The 22105-nt window shown below is 34.4% G+C and overlaps 1 protein-coding gene across 1 annotated transcript in view; it reads left to right on the forward strand.

Annotated features, from left to right (window-relative positions):
• The window catches only part of LOC118986780 (triadin-like), a 64565-nt gene that overhangs the window by 38580 nt on the left and 3880 nt on the right, over window positions 1-22105 (forward strand). The window contains exons 9-10 of the mRNA XM_037045877.1: window positions 10155-10205; window positions 15829-15879. Of these exons, the coding sequence (XP_036901772.1) occupies window positions 10155-10205; window positions 15829-15879 (102 nt within the window). The remainder of the gene's footprint in view (window positions 1-10154; window positions 10206-15828; window positions 15880-22105) is intronic.

The following is a 22105-nucleotide window of genomic DNA, read 5'->3' on the forward strand; positions in this document are numbered from 1 at the left end:
CAATTAAGATTAATGGAGTAAAACTGAGCACTTAGTTAACACAAGTTATATTAAATTATTTGTTTGACACGTGATTATAAAACAACCTGTTTGCACATGTGGACTAAGTCGTGCTGTTGACTCTCAATAAATGTTAAATGATAATTACAACTTATTACTGATTTCTGTGAATTCTAAATTTCTAAGCAATGGTTTGTACTTTGGTTGTTTAATGTTTATTGAGCGCCCACAACAGACTAGGCGCTGGGGGTTGGGTGTGAAGAGCATGGAGCTGGCTCCAGAGAGATCGTCTGCATATGGAACCCATGCAACACATGTGAAAATGAATATACGCTGCGTATTTACATATTTTATATATTTTCAAGGGAACTTTTTACTATTCTCCACTGTCTCGCTTGCTCACATAACACACTTCACTTCTTACTCTTATTTTATCTAGTACTTTATTTATTTATTTATTTAGTAGTTATTTTATCTCGTGCATGGGAAATTTCTTCCTAGTCTCTTCTTTCTCACCATGTTTCTCCCTACTCCCTTAATTCCTAATAGAGACAAGTCTAAATCCCATGTCTCACAGCAGAGCGACATAGCCAAAAAAAGTTTCTATTTTTACATCGATCTGCAGAGTGCTCCCTGCCACCACGCAGCATTTGGTCCGTTTGATTCAAACCCTTATTGGTAGGAAGGTCATTCAACGTTAAAGAGAACCTCAGCCCAGTAAAGGAGCAATGTGTACCAGTGACGTGAAGATTTGGAAATGATGCAATGAGATGTACAATCATGTTGTACAGTTATCTCAAAAGTAGACAGTTCTTTGTTATTAATGATGACTTGATTGCTCTTGTTTTATGCAAAATATGTCCTAGGGAGGTACAAGTCATACAGAGGATCACTGCGATGCCCAAATTCTGGTTTCCCCAAAAATATCCTGTCTCTGTCTAGTGTGACCTCTTTTTCCTTTTGTTACTTAGCGACTCTGGGCATTTTACGAAGGGGAAAAGCCCTCTAAATCAGTAAGATTACCTCAGGAAACTCACCCTGCACTTCATACCGGGATTACCATTCCTACCACTAAATTTACCTTACCAACTTTCAGGTCAGAGGAATTAGATGACAGATGGACAAAATTAAGTTACCTTGTATTTCAGGACAGACAATGCACCAAGGACCAATGTGTCACACCTACTCTGCCCGCATGATTCATGATTCACACCTACTCTTCCATGATTCATCAAAGTATTTTCTTAATGGAAACTTTACCCATCTTTACAGTTCTTAAAAGCAGCAAACATTTTTTTTACATCAAATGTGTGTTCTTGTTTTACTTACCATTCTTTTTTAATTGTTTTATTGTTGTTGAAGTACAGTTATGCATTTACTCTTCACTACTCTCCCAACCCCAGCCATCCCCACCTCTTATAATTCTGAAGCTTCATTTTAACATGCAACAGTTTTCACACAAAGCTAGTGGAATGAATTAAAACCACTTCTTAAAGCTCCGTTAAATCTAATTGTAAATATGAAGTTGTCATGTGATCTCTGAACTCAATGATAATGCACCTCAGATTTTTGTGAAATCCTTTATATAATTCAATAATTTTTAATAATGTAAAGTGTAAAGGAGGACTTTTCAATTGTAATGTTGCCTAATTCTCACTTGTAAAAAATGTGTCCTATGCCTGTGACATTTCTTCTTTGCCTCAAATGCTAGAGTATAGACTTATTTTTCTGATTATAGGTACATTCTGTACAAAAGTATAATCAGGAAAGTAAGATTCAGATTCTAAAATGAAAATATTTTAAATATTATATAAATCTACTTAATAAATTATAATATTTGTGGTATTTTACTTAAATTTTAAAATATATACTCTAATTATACTTAAAATTAAAAAAACCACATCTCTGGAGCAAAGAATACCATTGGATGTTCATTTAAATAACAAAGACTCTGTAAACATTAATTTAGTAATAAGAATCACTAATAATGGCACACAGGACGTAGAGCTTATGCTCACAGCAGCCACAGAAAAGAAAATACAAAAAATAAAACAAGATATTGTCTTTGGAGACAGAAGGATGTGGATAACACAACTGTAGGTAACCAGAAGTTTCAATTTGGGCTATCTCCAAACAAAATGACAATGACTTTCTATGTATTGTCACTCAGTTAAGTATGGGTCATATTCTCTTATGAGCAAAATATTCTTAATTAATCGATACAATGACAGAAAAAGTGTTTACCTGTAGACTCTAAAGAGTATTCATCCCTGGAAATATATAAGTTTAATAATATAGGAGGCTGCTTCAGGTTCCTTCACCACCTTGGCTCCCTGCTTCTCGCCCATTTTGTTTATCCAACAATCCAGCCACATGAATTTCACACTCTATGGTTTACTCCTGTAGTGTCTTATGTTAAATTTCTTTTCAATTTTCTTTCATGCCAAACTTTGTATTTAATTTTAGAATCCGCCACAAGTGCCAGTGCTTTTGTAAGATCTTTTCTCATTGCATCAGTTAGAGTTTGTCAATCCTTCTGCTATGGTCCCGGAGCCCTTGGTATGTGTCTTTATCACTCTATGTACATGCATTCTAGCAAAGACTGAGCTTCATGCAACAACCTTGTTCTTCCAGCTCCAAGCACAAATGAGACACTGAAAAAATATTTATTGAATAGATCAAGTTTATCTTGACCTATTCCTAAAATATAAGAAGGACAGTGTCTAGTTTGTTGAAAGGGCATTAGCATTTGTTTTACTCCAGTCAAAACTTTTTTGAGAGTCTCAGACTTTCTTTTACATGTACTTTTCCATCAGAAAGTTTGATATGCACTTAGAGGGATTTCTACAAAAGTTCACAGAAACCTAAAATATTAGCAATTTAAATCGAAGAATGTACAAAAAGTATACATCATAACCAAGTTGGTTCAATGTTTAAAAATAAATTAATGTAATCTATCACATCAACAAGCTAAAGAAAAAACAAATAAAACTATGAAAACTGTATCAACTAATACAGAATGTCATTTGAAAAAATCTCACACCCATTCACGATAAAATCTTTTAATAAACTAGGAATAGAGAGGAACTTTTTCTCCTTGATAAAAAAAAAAACTTCTACAAAAAACCTATAGCTAACATCATACCTAATGAAGAGAAATGGGATAGTTTCGCACTAAGGAATAAGGAAATTCCTTATTCCAGATAAGGAATAAGGAAACGATGTCCCTTCTAACAACATTTGTTTCCCATTGTACTGGACGTACTAGTTAACAGAAGAAGATAAAATACAATTACATCAATTAGGGAGGAAGAAATGAAATTGTCTTAGTTCACATATGAAATCATTGTCTACGTAGAAAATTCCAAGAAACAAAGAAAAACTCAAAACTAATCAGTGATTATAGCAAGGTTGTAAGATACCATGTTAATATGGAATTCAACTGTTACCCTTATAGCAGCAATAAAAAATCAAAATGATCAAAATTAAAATTATTCCATGTTCATGGATAGGCAGAATCAAAATTCTTAAGATGTCAGCTATTGCCAAATTTATCTGTAGATTTCATGCAATCATAATAAAAATCTCAGTGGATATTGGCCAACTAATATTGTGGATATCAACAAACCAATTTTAAGGTTTTATGGGGGCAAAATAGCCCAGAATAGCGGACAGTATTAAAGGAGAAAAACAAAGAAAACAAATATTACTGGACTTCAAGACTACAAAGCTGCAGCAATTAAGACAGTATGATATTAGTGGAAGACTAGACAAATAGACTGATGAAACAAAACAGAGAGACCAGAAATAGATTTGCAAAAATATAGTCAACTTCTCTGTGACAGAGCAGCAAAAGCAGTTAAGTGGAGAAAGAATAGACTTCTCAGCAAGTGGTACCACATCAAAAAAATAACTCAAAATGGATCATAGACAAAAATTTAAGCATAAAGCTATGAAATTTCTTGAAGACAACACAAGAGAAAATCTAGGTGGCCATGGGTTTGGCCATGACTTTTTAAATACAAACCAAAGTCATAATCCATGAATAAAAATTGATAAGTTGGACTTTCTTAACATTAAAAGTGTTTCTATGCAACAGGTACTGTCAAGAATATTTAAAGACAAGACAAAATGGCAGAAAATACATATACATATCTAATAAAGGGCTATTATCCAAAATATACAAATAACTCTTAGAACTCAATCAATAGGAAAATGAACTACCCATTTTCAAAATGGGCAAAGATCTTAACAGATACCTCAGCAAAAAAGATTTACACATGGCAAATAAGCATATAAAAAGACGCTCAACATTATACGTCATTAGAACATTGCAAATTAAAACCATAAGGTATTAATACCCACCTACTAGAAAGTTGTCAAAACATCAACAACATCTCACATTGGGAAAGATGTAGAACAATGGAAACTCTCATGAATTGCTGGAGAGAATGCAAATGGTATAGTCACTTTGGAAGGCAGTGGGGTGGTTTTTTGCAAAACTCAAACTCTTCTTACCACACAACCCAACAATCATGCTTCTTGGCATTTACCCCATGAGTTGAAAAGTTTTGTCCACTAATGTCCTGCGCACAAAGTATATACCAGCTTCTCCATATTTTCTAAACACTTGTAATCAGCAAGTAGATTCTTTAATAGGAAGAATAGTACATTATACAATGGAATTATTATTCAGTGCTAAAAATGCACAATCCGCCAGGCCACAAAAAACTTGGAGGAACCTTAAATTCTAAAAAGATAAAGATAAAGATTAAAGTCGAAAAAGATAATTTGATAACTCCACCTACATGATATTCTAGAAAAGGCAAAACTATGGAGGAACCTTAAATTCTAAAAAGATAAAGATAAAGATTAAAGTCGAAAAAGATAATTTGATAACTCCANTCCGCCAGGCCACAAAAAACTTGGAGGAACCTTAAATTCTAAGTCGAAAAAGATAATTTGATAACTCCACCTACATGATATTCTAGAAAAGGCAAAACTATAGAGATACCAAAAAAGTTTTGTATTTGACACAGGTTTGAGAACAGGAAGCAATAAATAGGTGGAGAACTTGGAATTTTTAGAGAAGTGAAACTATTCTGTATTATGTTGTAATAGTAGATGTATGTCATTACACATTTGTCAAAAATCCATGGAATGTACAAAACTAAAAGTTAACTCTAATGTAAATTGTGCACTGTGCTTAATAATGATGCATCAATATTGGCTTATTGATTGTAATGAATGGCTAATGTTTACATTAAGGATTTGTAAACGAATATTTAGAAGAAAATATTTTAAAATTTAAAAAATATATGTGCCAAGCTCTTTAGCCCAAAGAACAGGGAATGACTAAATTGGGACAAAGTTAAAGATGGCTCTGACCAAGTCACACTTAATTATAAAGTTAATGGACAATGTCCTGAGTAAAATTAAATCCTTAACATCTTTTCAGAAACATCCAAAGTTAGTATTCAATGAAACACCAATATATATTTTTTCTCTCATGTGAATTCTAAGCAGTATTTTAAACCATTTGGGCAATTTGAGAATGTTTTTCTCTGTATTTATGTATAAAATTTATATCTGGGAGGTTTGAAAAAGATATAAATATGTCATAAAATACTTTTTCTAAAATATCTAACTGTCAAATTATATCCAAATGAACATGAACGAATGACAAGTATTGGTAGGACATTCACATATTAATTATTAAGAACGTATGCAATTCCTAAAAATCAAATCACTTCAGGAAATACAGCATCACTTAAAAAAAATACAGGTGTTATATAATAATTTTGATGTTTTTACTGTTGTGTGATGTGGTGTATATTGATAAACATATTCTTGGAAATTACCAGGTACCATTAAACTTATGAATAAACATTTCTATATGTTTTTTCAAATTATTCTTTCCATAAGGAAAAAAATCCAAAAAGTTCATACTTTTATTTTTTTATCATGTCCATTAAAAATATCTCAAATTAATAGGCATCTTATATCTACAAAAGAAGTAAGAAAGTCATTTTCTGACATATTTCCAAGCATTTCATTAGAGCTAGGTGGGTAAGGAAAGTTAAAAATTTTGCATTTGGTTCCATGAACAGCCAGGAACCTGAACTACCTGATGATCTTGTTAGGATCTTTTAAACCTTCTAATCTCAGCATTGGTTTGGGGTTTTTTTTCCCAATCTACCTGGATTTGGCATTGACATGAAGCTAAGATGCTCTAACAGAAATGTTTTTGTTAATATCTTAATGCCAATAATAATAAACTGGCATTAAAGTCAATTCTTCAGAGCAACAAGTAAGAAATGATGGCCAAATCAAAGATACTCTTTATTACTACTATTTTCTTAAAATACTTTGTTTGGAGTTCAAAATATTTGTGTTTGTACCAGAGAAGATCTCTAATGCCTATTTACTCTTACAACATTGTCCGTTATTTCAGTCTTTTGTCTGTTTCATAGGCCTTTTAAAAATTGTTGTAGAAGGAAACACTATTGTTATATGTACATTTTATCTGTTTTATGGTAATACTTGAAGAAAAATCAAATACTATTTTCTGTTTATTTTTTATGGTTATATATATTTAGGCCTTTAACTTTTAAAATTCTTGGTTTATTGAAACTGAATATTTTTTAAAAACAAATAATTTTATCTAGTTAATTATTTAAAACTTGTCTTGTGAAGCTATTTTGATAATGGTCTGTGTTCATTTTTAAACATCTGGCAATAGCTAATCAAAATTCAGAAAAATTAAGTTACTATCACCAGTATAGAATAATATAGCTATCAATAAAGATAAACTATATGAGATTGGATTTGAAACATGGAAGTAAAATATTTTAATCCATGACTTCAGTATTTTTAAATGCATGTATTAAAAAAAGTTTTTAACTTTCTGGCTTATTTTGCTTTCATCTAGTTTATGAAACTAAATCAAGTCAATCTGTGTGAACAAAGTAAATGAGATTTGGGAACATCATGTTACTGGTTATAGTGACAGTTTCCATTTATAAACAAGACTGCAGATTGCTTTCCTTCTGCGACACTTGCATATAATCTGCACTTCACCTGTATTTCCAGCTGAGTGAGATATTGCCCTTTTGGGTATCTTGTTAACAAAGAAACTCAATATATTCAAAACAAGGAACCTATCTTCCTCCAAAGTCCTCTCTTCACACATTTCATATCTTAACTGATGGCAGATTATCACTCTGTAAATCAAGTAAGCAGGGGTTCTTTTTTAATCTGATACTCAGCTATTTAAATAACCAGATTTACTGATCCTACACTCCTTTATACTGTTAAATTTGCATTTCCTGACCAGTGAAATCCTAAACCCAACTGGCATCTTCTGACTGGAAACCTTCCCCAATTTTAAAAATAGAATTAATAATTTATCTGCTATCTCTGTATCTATCTCTAATGGGAGAGTTACATAGCACAGGGTGTAATATTCTGCTATTCATTAGCGATTTCACGGACTGTTTCCATATACAGACTACTCCAAAACTTAGTCATGTAAAATAACAACCAATTTTACTGTGCTCATGATTTAGAGGGTCAGGAATTCAGAAGAGATCAACTAGGCAGTTTTCACTTGAGCATCTCATATGATTTCAGTCAGGTGTAGGCTTGAATTGAACACTAGTCATCTAAAGTAACCAACTGTGGGATGTCCAGGTTGGCTTGTCTGCATGTCTAGCTGTTGTTGCTAGCTGTTGGCTGGGAGCACAGCTTGAGCTGTTGACTGGACTGCTTATACGAAGTCTGTGCAGAAGGTATCCAGGCATGTAACATGAAAGATAGAAACATTTATTGAAAAAGATGCCAAATAAAAGAAACATTGTACGTAGGACAATGATGTCTCAGTCCCTTTCAAAGTAGGCACCTTGGGACTTCACACAGTTCTCCCAATTTCCATGGTATCAGCTACCCCGTCATATTTTCTTGAGTCTCGTTGACAGTCTGAAATCTCTTCCCTTTCAAAGGTAATTTTAGTTTTGGGGAATGCCAGAAATCACAGGGTGCCAAATCTGGGCTGTAGTGTTCTGAGTCACCTGGGTGATTTGATGTTTCACAAAAAAAAAAACCCACAAAACTGCAGAAGATACGATGCATGAGTGAGCTGCCAATCGCCAGTTGTCCATAGATGTGGCCTTCTGAATTATCCAAATAGATTCTGTGGAAGAATGTTTAAGCTTAATGCAAAATTTGATACAGATTTGTTGCTCTACTCACTCAGTCATTTTGAATGTGAAGGCCACACAGTACACATGCTCACTCAATGGCATCTACCGCCCCTGCTGACTAGTACAATGAAGTCATCATTGTTCACACATGCGCATTCCAGCCCACTCTCCTAGGCTGCCAGGTTACATCAATATCGAGCAAACCATTCTGACTATATTAACAATGGTTGAGCTTTTCCTGGACATACTTCATATGTAACCTCTGCTGCATGGTGGTGTCACATACTTACATGGCACCCAGCTTCCTCAGAGCTAGTGTTCCTACAGCAGCAGAAGGAAGCTGCATGGCTTTTTCTGTCTGAGCCTAGAAAGTCACAGCGCCACTTCCACTACATTGTGTTGGGTCCAAGAGATGTGCAAGGTCCAGGCCTCCTTATTCTCTTCTATTCTCCTAAAATGTGTTTCCTTTCCACTTCATCTCTGTTGGTCTAATTTTTTTCCATCTTTCAAGGTTGGCCTCAGTACCAACTACCATATAACCCGCCTGATGTCATCATTCAGCTACCAGAGCCTGTACTTTTCTGGTTGAGTTCATAGAGACATCAGTTTAAATCCCAGGTCTCCCATTTAAAGAGCTGCATGACCTTGGGAAAGTTACTTAATTCATTTATGTGAAAATCAGGAATAAGAACAGTACCTATCTACCATATGGTATTCTTGTAAATGTTGAATGACAAATCAGAAGACATTTCCTGTGACACATAGTAAATAGACAATGTTAGGCATTATTGTTACCCTACCTTCTCCCCAAAGTCCATTGCATTTTATTGGGATGGCCAAAGAGTTCATTGTTTTTTACTGTACAGTGGTTCTAGTAGCACTTAGTTGTCTCTAACTTCACTTGAAACTATTTTGTTAGATTGTACTGTGACAGCTGTCATATCAGCATGTATTTTTTTAATTTATCAAAATTGGTAGACTTTTGTGTAGCCATTTTAATATTGAAAATGGAAGAGAATATACAACATTTTTTATATATTATGTTTTATTATTTCAAGAAAGGTAAAAATGCAACTGAAATGCAAAAAAAAAAAAGGGATTTGTGCAGTGTTTGGAGAAGGTGCTATGATTGATCAAACATGTAAAAAGTGGTTTGCAAATAAGCCAGTCAGTGAAAGCCCAGATGATCTCACCTATAAGGGGATTCTATGACAAAATAAATAATAAGCAAATAAAACCAGAGGCCTAGAAACATGGAACAGACTGACAGTGGCCAGAGGGGTGGGGAGCAGGGGGATAATGGTGGAAGGAAGGAGAAGAGACTCATCAAGGAACATGTATGAATGACCCACGGACATGGACCATGATGTGGGGATTGGCTATGGGAGTTGGGGTGGGCTGGGTGGAGGAGGGCAAAGAGGGAAAATTGGGACAACTGTAACAACATAACAATAAAATATTTTTTAAAGAAGTGGTTTGCAAAGTTTTGTGCTGAACATTTCCCCCTAGGCCGTGCCTCAGAGGCCAGTAGACCTGTTGAAGTCAATAGCAATCAAATTGCAGCATTAACTGAGAACAACCAACATTATACCACATGGGAGACAGCCAACATACTCAAAATATCCAAATCAATAAAGTTATTGGTGAAAATAAAAATTGTGTCTTTTATTTATGGGAAAAAACTAAATGGACTTTTTGACCAACCAAATATTTGTGCCTATTTTGTGTTTATCATAATTTGACCCTTGTAATAATAATTTATAAGCTTATTTTATATCTTCTGCATATTTAGTTCAGTATATAATCTTATCCCAGTATATATCTATATTTTGAACATCAACCCATAGACCCTTTGAGTTTTTTAGGCCTCATTAAACAAAACACATCAAGAAACTTGCCATTTTTATTTATATTATTCATTGTAACCTTTCCTTTTCGTGATTCTTCTTGCAGAAATTAGAAAAGAAAAAACTGGGAAGACTTCTTCAGTTCTGAAGGATAAAGGTAATAGAGTCAATGCAACATAAAACAAAAAATTATTAGCAAAAATATTTGATTAGACCCATAGTATACTAGTCATCATAATTCCCTAGGTCACCCTCCTGTGTTTGAACATTTGTATTTATTTACCCATCCCATGAACACTTTCTAACATTTCACCATTACCTAAAAAGTGCTCTGATTATAGTTTCAAAAACAAAAAGGTAAAAAAACAACAAAAATAAGGATTTTCCTTAAAGAATGAAAAGGTAAAAAAATGTTAGAAGGTAATTAAAAAATACAGAAAGGACTTGCCTTCATGTTCCCTGGTTATGTCTTTTCTGCCCCTTCATAAAATTATATTTAGTTGCACAGTCCTTCCATGCACTAGCTAATCATTGAGAAACAAAGATGACAAAGCTAGGAAAAAAACTGGAGAATTGGACTTGTGAATTCTGTTATTTTCAAAGGCTCTCTTAGTCATCTTCTATTGACTTTAATCTTGTCAGCTCCTTATGGCTATAAAAAGGCACGACGTTCTTATTTAACATTGATATTTTTCTCTTCTAAGTGGACTGACTTTATGTGGACATTATAAGAATAATGTCCATATAAAGCATCAAGTCTTCTCAATGTTCATTGAAACCTTTTCTTCTGAATTCATATACTTATAATATATGTATTCTTATCTATTTATCTAGCTATCTAGCTAATTAACTAATTGAACTGTCACCTACTTAAGTATCAAGACCCTGTGTTATTCACCTTAAATTTTATGTGGACTAACCAGTATCACATTCAATAGTTATTTTTATAAATCTAATATAAAGTAATCAAAATACATACTCCCTAGACACTGAGAACATAAGAAAAACATATTCAATGCCCTTCTGATATTTATAGTATCAATGACATAATTAGTTAAAATTATAAGAATCAGAGAAGTATACAAGGTGCTATAAAAGAGTATAATAGAAGGTTCTAGTTAAGTCTGGGAAATCAGAGAAGGCTTTCCTAAAGAAGGAATTTATATTAAATTCAAGTAAGAAAGATGAGAAGTTATCCAAGCAAAGACATGAGAATTGTTTCAGAGAAGTGCAGACACTGGGCATCTGCTCTTTGCCAGGCACACTGAAATCGACTTTACACATTTCAGCTCAGCAAGTTGTGCTGTGTATCTCAGTTTTTATAAATGTGGGAGCAGAGGTGCAGGTCGTCACCCAATGTTACCCCGTGAAGTTAGAGATAAAAGCAAGAATGGAAGTCAAGTCTGTCAGGGTTTATAGTCCATCCTTGAATTTTTGTGCAGATACTGCTTGCTCCTTAAAATAGGGTTCTTGTATTTGCATTCTTCAAAGAGCCTTTGCTTTGAGTGTGGAGCTCATTATGTAAGTTTGAAAATCTCTTTGGTATAGATATATTGGCTATGTGGCATAAATTATAGTCCTCAGTTATTGAGGTGACTCCTCTTATTTACCACAGAGGAGTTCAGTTTATTTTCTGTGGTGGTTCCCTGTACTTTGGAAGAGACGCCTTCTCATCCTTCACTCTCGTTTTATCTCACAATTGACAAAAAAATTTTCCTTGATTGTGTGAGAACTAAAAGTGTCATTGAAACAGAAAAGTCCAGATACATATAGATGTATACATATATACATTATGATTTATAAATCACAATTAGCAAAATAGAAACTTTCTCTCCTTCAAAATGCAGTATAAAACACATTTACTTTGGTCTGTACTTATGTTACAGGAATATTTGGACCACATGTTATTGTTCAATATAAAAGCATCTAAAAAAAAAAGAGGTTGGGACCTAAATCCAAAACTCCCTTTCAGGCAATGATGATTATCAAAAATCGAAACTGCTATTTAAAGACTCTACTTGTGCCAAAGCCTAAATTAACTGGAAATGGTAGTCGTAAACCTCTGCCTTGGAAAACATCATTTGAGGGTTTTAAATCCATACTGACCACACCACTAAGTAGGTTCCTGTCATTTCTATTACTGTTGTTATAACAGTTGCGAATGCACAGTTGTAAGTACTTTCCTAGTGAACACATTTTTATCAATGTTTAATCCTCTGCTATTTGCAAGGTGTCCCTATGGTCACCTAGAAAAATCATGTGTATAAAGGTTTACTGCATAGGACTATTGATTTAGAGCTAAAATGTACCTCTTTTTCACTCAAGCTGCATTAATACCCCAGAATATCTTTGTTGTACATAAATTAGACGCTATTTTAGACTAATTGACTACTATTTTAGACTAATTACCACGTTTTCTTTATTTTATGAATATCATTTATCATCACAGGAAAGTTTTAAAATGAGCAGGATTGCCTATATAAGATCTTAGGGACTTTGAAAACCACAGTGTTTCTGTTTCTGAATCTCGTCTTTGAAGCCTCCTGCTGCTGCTGAGGTGAGGCCGATTTGAATGGAGCAATGCTCCATTCAAAGTAAGTGGTGCAGAAGACCACTTACTGCACTAGAGTCATTGTGTATTGCAAGCTATTCATACTATGCAAGTTAAGTGGCTGACTACATTTGCCAGTTTCTCACAGGTTCCACTTTGTGTAGACGTGAGAACCCATATCGAAACAATGATCCAATTCTGAAACCAGGATTATTACACAAAAATCATTTGGGACCACATTTACCTGGGACATGATCATCATGAATAAATTAGGCATCTAAAAATATCATTAGGTTTGCGTTTTTATTTAAAGTGGTGCAGAGAAGATCCAGGGATGATTGTTTAAAAGAGAAAAGGCAGAAGAAAGATGTCTTTCTGGCTTTTGCTGGTGGTTCAGCTGCTGACTTTCCCCGGGCGAGGGAACTAGTATAAGTCCCCTCAACACAGTCAGGAGGGCAGAGCTTTTTGTTTGTGTGGCCATGGCCACCCGGAAACCAGACAACCTGCCAGTCACCCCATTATTGGTTCTGTTCCTTTTGTCATCCACCCCAACACTGTATCACTACTTGCTGCTTACAGCTGGGCTGACTCATCTGAGGATCCAACATCCATCCATGGACCAAGGAACTGCAAACCAAATCCAAACAAGGCAACAAAGTGATCAATTAATTCCTCCTCCACTAAGAATGCAATAGTAACAACACACTTAAGTTCCTCTAGTGTGGGATTAGCCTGAGAGACACTGGAGTTATTGTCTATTTTGGGACACAGGCCTATCTATGTGTGTTTGGCTCTAATAATAAGTGGGTGTTCAGCAATGCCTGTCATCTTGAACATTTTGTTGCTCAGGACCATGGACCTAATAATCCCCCAACTTCTCTGGTCTTCCTCGTGCTTTGTCTTGACCATTCCTACTAATCAAACAAAAGCAAGAGTTAAGGAAGGGAAGCTGTCTAAGGACTCTGAAACTGGTCCCCAGGGATCTGAATTTCCTCATGGACGGACACTTACCCCAGTTCATTACTGCCTGTGTCTCTGGGGAAGCATAGGGAAAAGTAAGATCTGGAATGATCTTTTTATTTCTTTGTGAACATTTTCTCCACCCCAACCTCCTTGCCCAGATTATTGGAGAGTTTCAATTTATATCACAGTCCAATTTATATCACAGTCCATCAAATATGCTCCAGACTCTAATCATAATCAAGAGTCATAAGCCTTCCATAGGCTTGTAGACAAATGCAAAGAAACTATTATATTTGTAAAAACAATACACACAAAAAGTGTTTCCAAAACTTATCTCCTAAAAAAACAAGATAAGTTGAAACAATGATTTAAATTGACCCAAACTGATAATGCACTTTCAGATACAGAAGTCCAGGATTTCCATGTAACTTTCTCTCCACAGTTTTTGTCAATTTGCTATCTCACTCACTTGCATGGGTAATTACCACAGTTCAGTCTGTGGACATCCTACCTTGTCCAAATCCCTTGAAGTCCAAAAGAAAACAGAAAAACATGAGCTACAGGAGAGGCAACGCTGATTACCCAGCCTGGATACAGACACCATTTTCCTATTAGCAAGCCTGGAAATGAAAACCACTTCTATTTTCTGAGAACTTTTCCCAAATTTAAGGTGATGGGTATGAACTTTGAATACCCTGTAAGAGTATAGCTATTATCTTGCCCTTTCCTTCTTTCTCCAGAAAATCAAATCCATCTCCTGGGTTCCTCTTGCTAGGCTTTGTATCTTATGACTCTGTTCCTCTCAGACCAAAATGCACATACACTCACCCATTTAAACAAACATGCTTCACATTGAGCCCTGAAATTCCAGACACTGCACTCTCCCACTGCCCTGGGAATCTGCCCCCACCACCACTTCTCATCTCCCAACACATTAATTCTTTTGACTGAGCTGGGGAAAGCAAAAGCAGTAAATGACCCCCATTTGGCTTGAAAAAAAAGTTAACGAAGCTTTTTAAAATGTGTTTTTTCAACCCATGGCTCTTGATTTCATCTTTTCGTGCTAAAGTACAGTAAAAGAAATTAGCCTTATCTGTAATTTACACAATAGATAGAAACACAAACATTTATTTTCCACCAAAACCATTTTTAAAAATCCTACAAGCATACGGATATTTGAGGGCATAGCTTATCTACCTAGAAAATCTTGCTCTGAGGGATACAGCTTTTTCAGTAGCATCCCTAAATTCATTCTTCACAGTCTCCAAAGCCACCTGGACTCCATTAATTCTAAGTAACTGTTTGAATGTTATAACCATAGAAGTGCTGAGATCATATTCTCTGAATTCCCACCCAAACCATAAGGTGGGAATGGAAAAAAAAAGAGCTGAAAGTGTAGATTTCTTTCTTTCTTCCTTTTGCCCTGTATTAAAAGGCACTTTTGTCAGCAAAATGGATAGTGAATTTAGTGTTGTAAAGGAGGCAGAAAATGGGTTTTTGTTTTTATATTGTTTGTTGAGAACACATAACGTTGTTCAAGATGTTATCTGCATACATGTCTGGAACCCATAATATGATAAGAATCACTTTGTATTTAAACCTGGTAGAATAAATAAAGTTTTATTTGATTTACTTTAATCAAGGACCACATTTTAAAGATGTTGGTAGTTCATTGAAGAAATAGTCTTGTTCTTGAAGTTTATTGACAAGTCTGGTGACTAAAATACCACATTTATAGGCTATATGGAGGGTTTTCCATTTGGTTGTTTATTTATTTGAAAAACGCATAGCCCGATAAAAATAAGTTAGTGCTGACAATAACTGTTGAGGGAGATGTTGGATGCTGAAGCCGTGGAGATATTTTAACTTTATTTTTATTGTTGACAACACTCTTACAGATGTCCCCATTTCCCCCCCTTTGCCCACCTCTTCCCTTCCCTCAACCCCCCTTCCCTCTGTCCATGTGTTATTAAAAATTACAGATAAAATAAGTTCTTATCCATCCAAATGCCCATCCTCTTAGATGAACAAATGGATTGTAACTCTTTAAACAGTTTATATTTATGTTAAATAAAAATAATCAGAGAACGAAGGGCTTATTATTCTCTACATTGCTGTATCTTTGTCTCTGTGTGATTAAAATGATTTTTGAGAGAAAGCATCATTTCCACATGTTCACTTTCCTGACAGATCACTGATTCCCTCGCATATGTGTTCTCACCTTTTTTATCTTGGCTAAAAATAAACACTCAATGTTTCTTTCCAGAGCCTATTAAAGAGAAAGAAGTGAAGTTGCCAGCTTCCCTAAAGGAAAAAGGTAATGTTGTACATGAAATGTGAAAACACATTGATCTGCCTATTGAATATTCAGTTACTATATCTTTTCTTTTTAATACTCTCAACCTATACCTTTCATAAGCCCTCAGATGTTTTTGAGTCAAGAACAAAATACTGATTTCCAATGCTAAAATTCTAAACTGTACTATGACACAGCAAAGGAAAGAGCAACTGTGTCAGAAATATTTAAAAAGCTTTAAAAAGCCATGTTATTCTGATTTTATCAGTCTGTGGGGGGAAATCCACATTTTGTAATCCCAATGTGAATCTTATGAGGAATAACCATGGAAACTAAAGATTCAAGATAATAAGCAATACATAAAATTTCTGTGATACCTTGCCATACCTTAAGGTTAAATACAGTAAAATCCTAAACAAATTTTATGGCTAGGAGAAACTTAGAGATAAGCTGTTGTCCATTACCCTTATCTTATAAGTAAACAAAATGAAGAGTAAAGAAACTTTTCAAAGTGATTGCAATTTCCAACAAAGGCAACATTAGAATTCTGGTCTAAATCAAGCACTGGGCTCTTGATCTTGCATCTAATGGCATCTCCTGTCTCCCCATTGTATTAGTCTTGGAGTGATGCAGGTTCTATTATACCACATATCAAGTATATACTCCAAAACATAAGTAAATATGCCAAATTCAAGGTAATATCTTTAATTTCTAATTAATCTCAGTATATTCTAGAGGCATATAATATCATATTCAGAATTGTCTATCTTTTTTAATAAACATATTTATGAACCACTGAAACCATAAAGTATATCTTCTATATGACTATTAGAAATAGAACCTGTTTCTACATTTACCTTGAAGATCTTCATGAAATACTGACCAACTGTTGCTTCGCAAACCTTAGCGGGGAGCTTCCTGGGTGAAATACAAAGCTGGCCCTCTGGAACTGGAGAAACGGCAAGCCACTCCAGATTAGTAGGTGGCAGTTTTAATAAGCAAGAGGAATTATTTAAAAGGCTGGTCTAGATGGCCACAAAACAGTAGATTTCCCCACCAGCCTGCTAGAATATTAAGTTTATATATAGGCCTTAACTAGGGTTAGTCATGTAAAAACAGATTTCATAGGCTTTAGTCACATACCCAGTGCAGATAGTCTCATCAGCACATTATTATCTCATAGCTGTGTCCTTGGGCAGCTTCTAACTAGGGGAAGGCAAGCAAGCATACATTCCAGGCACAGGAGAGAAAATGGGAGGCTTCCACTTGAACTCCTGATGGAGTTCAAGGGTCAAACCAGTAGTAACACCTTAATGACTTTTCCCAAAACCGATGTACAGGTGCTTAGTAGTAAAAATTCCAACTTCCTGACGTTATTTTATTTATTAAGAAGATTTTTGGTGCACTTGTATAAACATGAGGTGGAGTTGTGTGAGATGGGGAGAACTGCAGAAAGAGAAAGCTGACGGGGAATCAGTCAGAGAAATAAAGAATGAGTGGGGAGTCTCCATTAGCTCATGTAGCAACATGTTAGAAACACACCCTTAAGTCATATTTTCCTAACTTTGCTGTTAATTTTAAACAAAATTGTTATGAAACATAAGAGTACAACATGATTTTTTTCTCAGTCCACATATGAACTTGAATTTTTAAAAGCAATATAGACTCCAAACATATTAAAACATTTATATTTTACTTTGGAACTGTATTATCACATCTAAAACTTCACCTTTACAATCACTGGTGATAGTAGTTATTTTGGTGCTATAGAAAATTTTATATTACTCTGGAATAATGGGAAAATTAGGATACTTGGCCTTACAAAAAATTATTACATGTTATGTTAAGTGTTTAATAAGCAGGTGAATGTTACTATATTTTTCAAAGAATTAATTAATGGTGAAGACTAAACATTAATTTATTTTGAAAAAACTCTAAATTTCTTTAATAGTATCTAATTGTTGATTGGAATGGATGTTTACATAGCAATCTAAATTGAAATTGATGTCATTAAATAATTTAATCATACAATGATGTTATGATACCTTTGCTAATCTAAATATTAAAAATGAGGAACAGATGGAAATATTATAAATATCCACATTAAGGAAGTTCAATTAAAAATTTCCCCCAGAAGAGATGCATATGACTACATACATAAATGAAAAACAATTCCTTTCCATTAAAAGTTCTTAGTGTTAATTTGGGTGTTTGATCTTTGAAAAATATCAACTTAAGATTTTTCTGTCTTCTTTTATCTTTCTGTCATTGCACATTAGATGGTCAGTCTAGCATTAGCCAGTTCATGGTCAGAGACAATGGTGGTGGGGAAGGGAGCATTTTGGAAAAATGTATTTTAAAAAAGTTACATTTTATTTCATTAATACTGAATTTTTACATTATTATACCATTTCTTCCTAATTTTTAATGACAAGTATGAGTAGACAAATATTTCCATAAAATGTCAATTAGATGCAATAACCAGAACTATTAGTCTAAATGTTGTTCAATTATGTCTTTTAGAAATCGAGGCTTCAAATTACTACATGAAAGCATTTAACTAGTCTTTTTATTTTACTCTCTAAAGTAACAATAATCTCTCTTACTAATGTGCCTTGACAGAAGAAAAGGGTGTCCATTTTTACAACTTTTATTGAATGTGGTATTGGAAGTGCTAGCCACAGCAATCAGACAAGAAAAAGAAATAAAAGGCATCCAAACTGAAAAGGAGGAAATAAAGCTGTCACTGTTTGCAGATGACATGATAGTGTACGTAGAAAACCCTATAAACTCCACCAAAAACTATTCAACCTAGTAAATGATTTTGGCAAAATGGTGGGATACAGAGTCAACATTCAGAAATCAAAGGCATTTTTATACATCAATAATGAAATACCAAAAACAGAAATTAGGAAAAAATCTCATTTACCATAGCAACAAGAAAAATAAAATACTTAAGAAAAAACTAACCAAGGAGGTAAAAAAGCTGTGCACAGAAAACTAAACAATGCTGAAGAAATAAATTAAGGAAGACACGAATAAATGGAAGCATATGCCATGTTCATGCATTGGAAGAATTAACATCGTTAAAATGTCCATATTACCCAAAGCAATCAATAGATTCAATGTAATCCTTATCAAAATACCAATTACATATTTCACAGATTGAGAACAAATATTTCAAAAAGGTACATAGAACCATAAATGACCCTCAATAGGCCCAGCGATTCTGAGAAAAAAGAACAAAGTAGGAGGGATCACAATATCTGATATCAAACTATATTACAAAACCACTATAATCTAAACAGCCTGGTACTAGCATTAGAACAGACATATAGATCAATGGAACAGAATAGAGAGCCCAGAAATAAACCCATGTCAATAGGGTCACTTAATATTTGACAAAGGGGGCAGGAACATAAAATAAAGTAAAAATAGCATCTTCAGTAAATGGTGTTGGGGAATCTAGACAAGAACATGCAAAAAATGAAACTAGATCACCAACTTACATCATATACCACAATAAACTCAAGATAGATAATGACTTGGTTGTAAGTTGTGACATCATTAAAGTATTAGTAGAAAATATTAGGCAGGAAAAATCCAGATATCCCACTCCGCAATATTTTTACCAATATATCCCTTAGGTCAAGAGAAGAAAAAAAGCAAGCAAATGGGACTACATCAAATTAAAAACCTTCTGCACAGCTAAAGAAAGCATCAACAAAATGGAAAGAGAACCAACCATATGGGAAAAATTATTTGCCCATAATACCTCAGACAAGGGTGTGATCTACAAAACATATACAGAACTCACATGATTCCACTCCAGGAAGACAAACAATCCAATTAAAAAATGGGCAAAGGGCCTAAACAAATATTTCTCCAAGGAGGACATACAGAGAGCCACAAATACATGTAAAAATGCTCAACATCACTAGGCATTAAAGAGACGCAAATTAAAACCATAATGAGATACTATTTACACACCAGTCAGAACAGCCATCATTAATAAATCAACAAACAATAGGTATTCTGGAGGATGTGGAGAATAGGGAACCCTAGTACAATGTTGGTCGGAATGCAGACTGGTACAGCCACTGCAGAAAACATCATGGAATTTCCTCAGAAAACTAAAAATGAAACTGCCTTTTGACCCAGCAATCCCACTGGTGGGATTATACTCTAAGAATCCTGAATCACCAATTCAAAAGAACCTATGCCTCTGAATGTTCATAGCAGTATAATTTACAATAGCCAAGTGCTGGAAACAGCCTAAATGCCCTTCAGTAAATAAGTGGATCAAAAAACTGTGGTACATTTACACAATGGAATTACAGAGAGCCGAAAGAAAGAAAGAAAGAAAGAAAGAAAGAAAGAAAGAAAGAAAGAAAGAAAGAAAGAAAGAAAGAAAGAAAGAAAGGAAGGAAGGAAGGAAGGAAGGAAGGAAGGAAGGAAGGAAGGAAGAAAGAAAGAAAGAAAGAAAGAAAGAAAGAAAGAAAGAAAGAAAGAAAGAAAGAAAGAAAGAAGGAGCTCCTACCCTTCAAAACAGCATGGATGGAACTAGAGAGTATTATGCTAAGTGAAATAAGCTAGGTGGTGAGAGACAAATACCGTGTGATTATACCTACAAGTGGAACCTATTCAACAAAACAAACAAATGCACAAAATAGACTTGGAAATAAAGAACAAACTCTTAGTAACCAGAGGGAATGAGTTATTTTTATAATATTTTTATTATACTTAGTAGGAATGAAGGAAAGTTACAGATAATTTGTTGATTTAAAAGTTTAGTATTCTAAAATATAAAATGTTAGTATGTGCCTTTACCAATCCATGGTTACTCATTTCCTAAAAAATTGTTTAAGTAAAAAATTGTACCAGTAATAATACCACTTTCACTCTAAGCAGCAACCTACAGCCTAAAACTTTTTTTAGCTGTGCCCATCACACCAAAATGCAAAGCTGATCAATTAAAAAGTGGTGTGTGTTGGTAAGAAAAGTAATTGATTGCCAGAATTTTCTCTGTAATCATGAACTTCACAAAATTAATGTATCCAAGCACTGTGAATTTTTATTTCTTTTCTCCAAAACAAATGTACAATGATAGTATATGCACAACTATATGTCTATGGAACTTGCGGACAATGGTTAATACAAAGCCCTCCATCACTTGTGTAATGTCCTTCCCATTTAAGTCCTCACTGAAAGGGGCAGAGCAGATCAAAATGAATCATAGTCACTCTGCACGTTCACTGCACTTGTGGCTCCCGGCCACCTTACGTAGATGTTCTAATATGCTTCTCTTCTTGCAGGGAGTTTTTAAAAATACCCAGATAAATTTTTCTATGTTTCCTGTTCACTTAAATAATTTAAATCTATCATCTTTCATATGAGGTCATCTATTATTTTTACATCTTTGAACCAGATATAGAATTATCCTTACTTAAACCTCCCCCCTTTATTAATTTAATTGATTATTCTCACTTCAAGTTAAAGAAAATGAATGCTGATGCACATGGAAACAAGTAAGAAAGAATCAAGTTAAAGAGTGATTCTGCCTTGGTAAAAGAACACCAAAGAATGTCTGCTTATTTACCTGGGCAAGTGATTTTTGCAGAACTTTCTGAACACATTGAATGCTTTAACATCAACTGGCTCATTACCAGAAATATATCCAACCAGCTATCCTGCCATCTTTAAATAACATCACAGGATCTTCTCTGCCTGACTATTTTTGTGCAACCTATACTATGTTCAGCCTTCTTCATTTCTTTCTTACTTATTTCAATGTGTACTCTTCACATTGATGCTTCAGGGAAAGAAAGAATAATGAGGCACATATAACGATTCACAGAAGAAAGAGCAGATGAGGGTGAGTGACACCATCAGATCTGAGATATATTGTATTTAGCATGTACAAGAGACAAAGGATCACGGAAATGAAATAATGACAGATGAAGCAGGAAAAATGTGTGCATTTATTCTCTATTGCAAAGAGACAATTAATGTCCTCTGGCTCGTTTTGTGCTTTTATTGTCCACTCTGTCCATTCAGCAAACTTTCTCTGGGAGCATGAACATACTAGGGGGAATCTTGACAAGGAAGGGCTGCAGATTCAGGATTTCGGCATAAAGCACTGAGTCATGAATTAAGTGCTTGCATTACAAACTATAGGCATTTTAGAACTATAGCTATAGATGTTTATAAGGTGTAATTGTTTTGGTTGTGGTCCAATGGGAATGAA

The sequence above is a fragment of the Sturnira hondurensis genome, unplaced genomic scaffold, assembly GCF_014824575.4.
Source record: "Sturnira hondurensis isolate 20B ecotype Veracruz unplaced genomic scaffold, ASM1482457v3 Scaffold0004474, whole genome shotgun sequence".
Lineage (NCBI taxonomy): Eukaryota > Metazoa > Chordata > Mammalia > Chiroptera > Phyllostomidae > Sturnira > Sturnira hondurensis.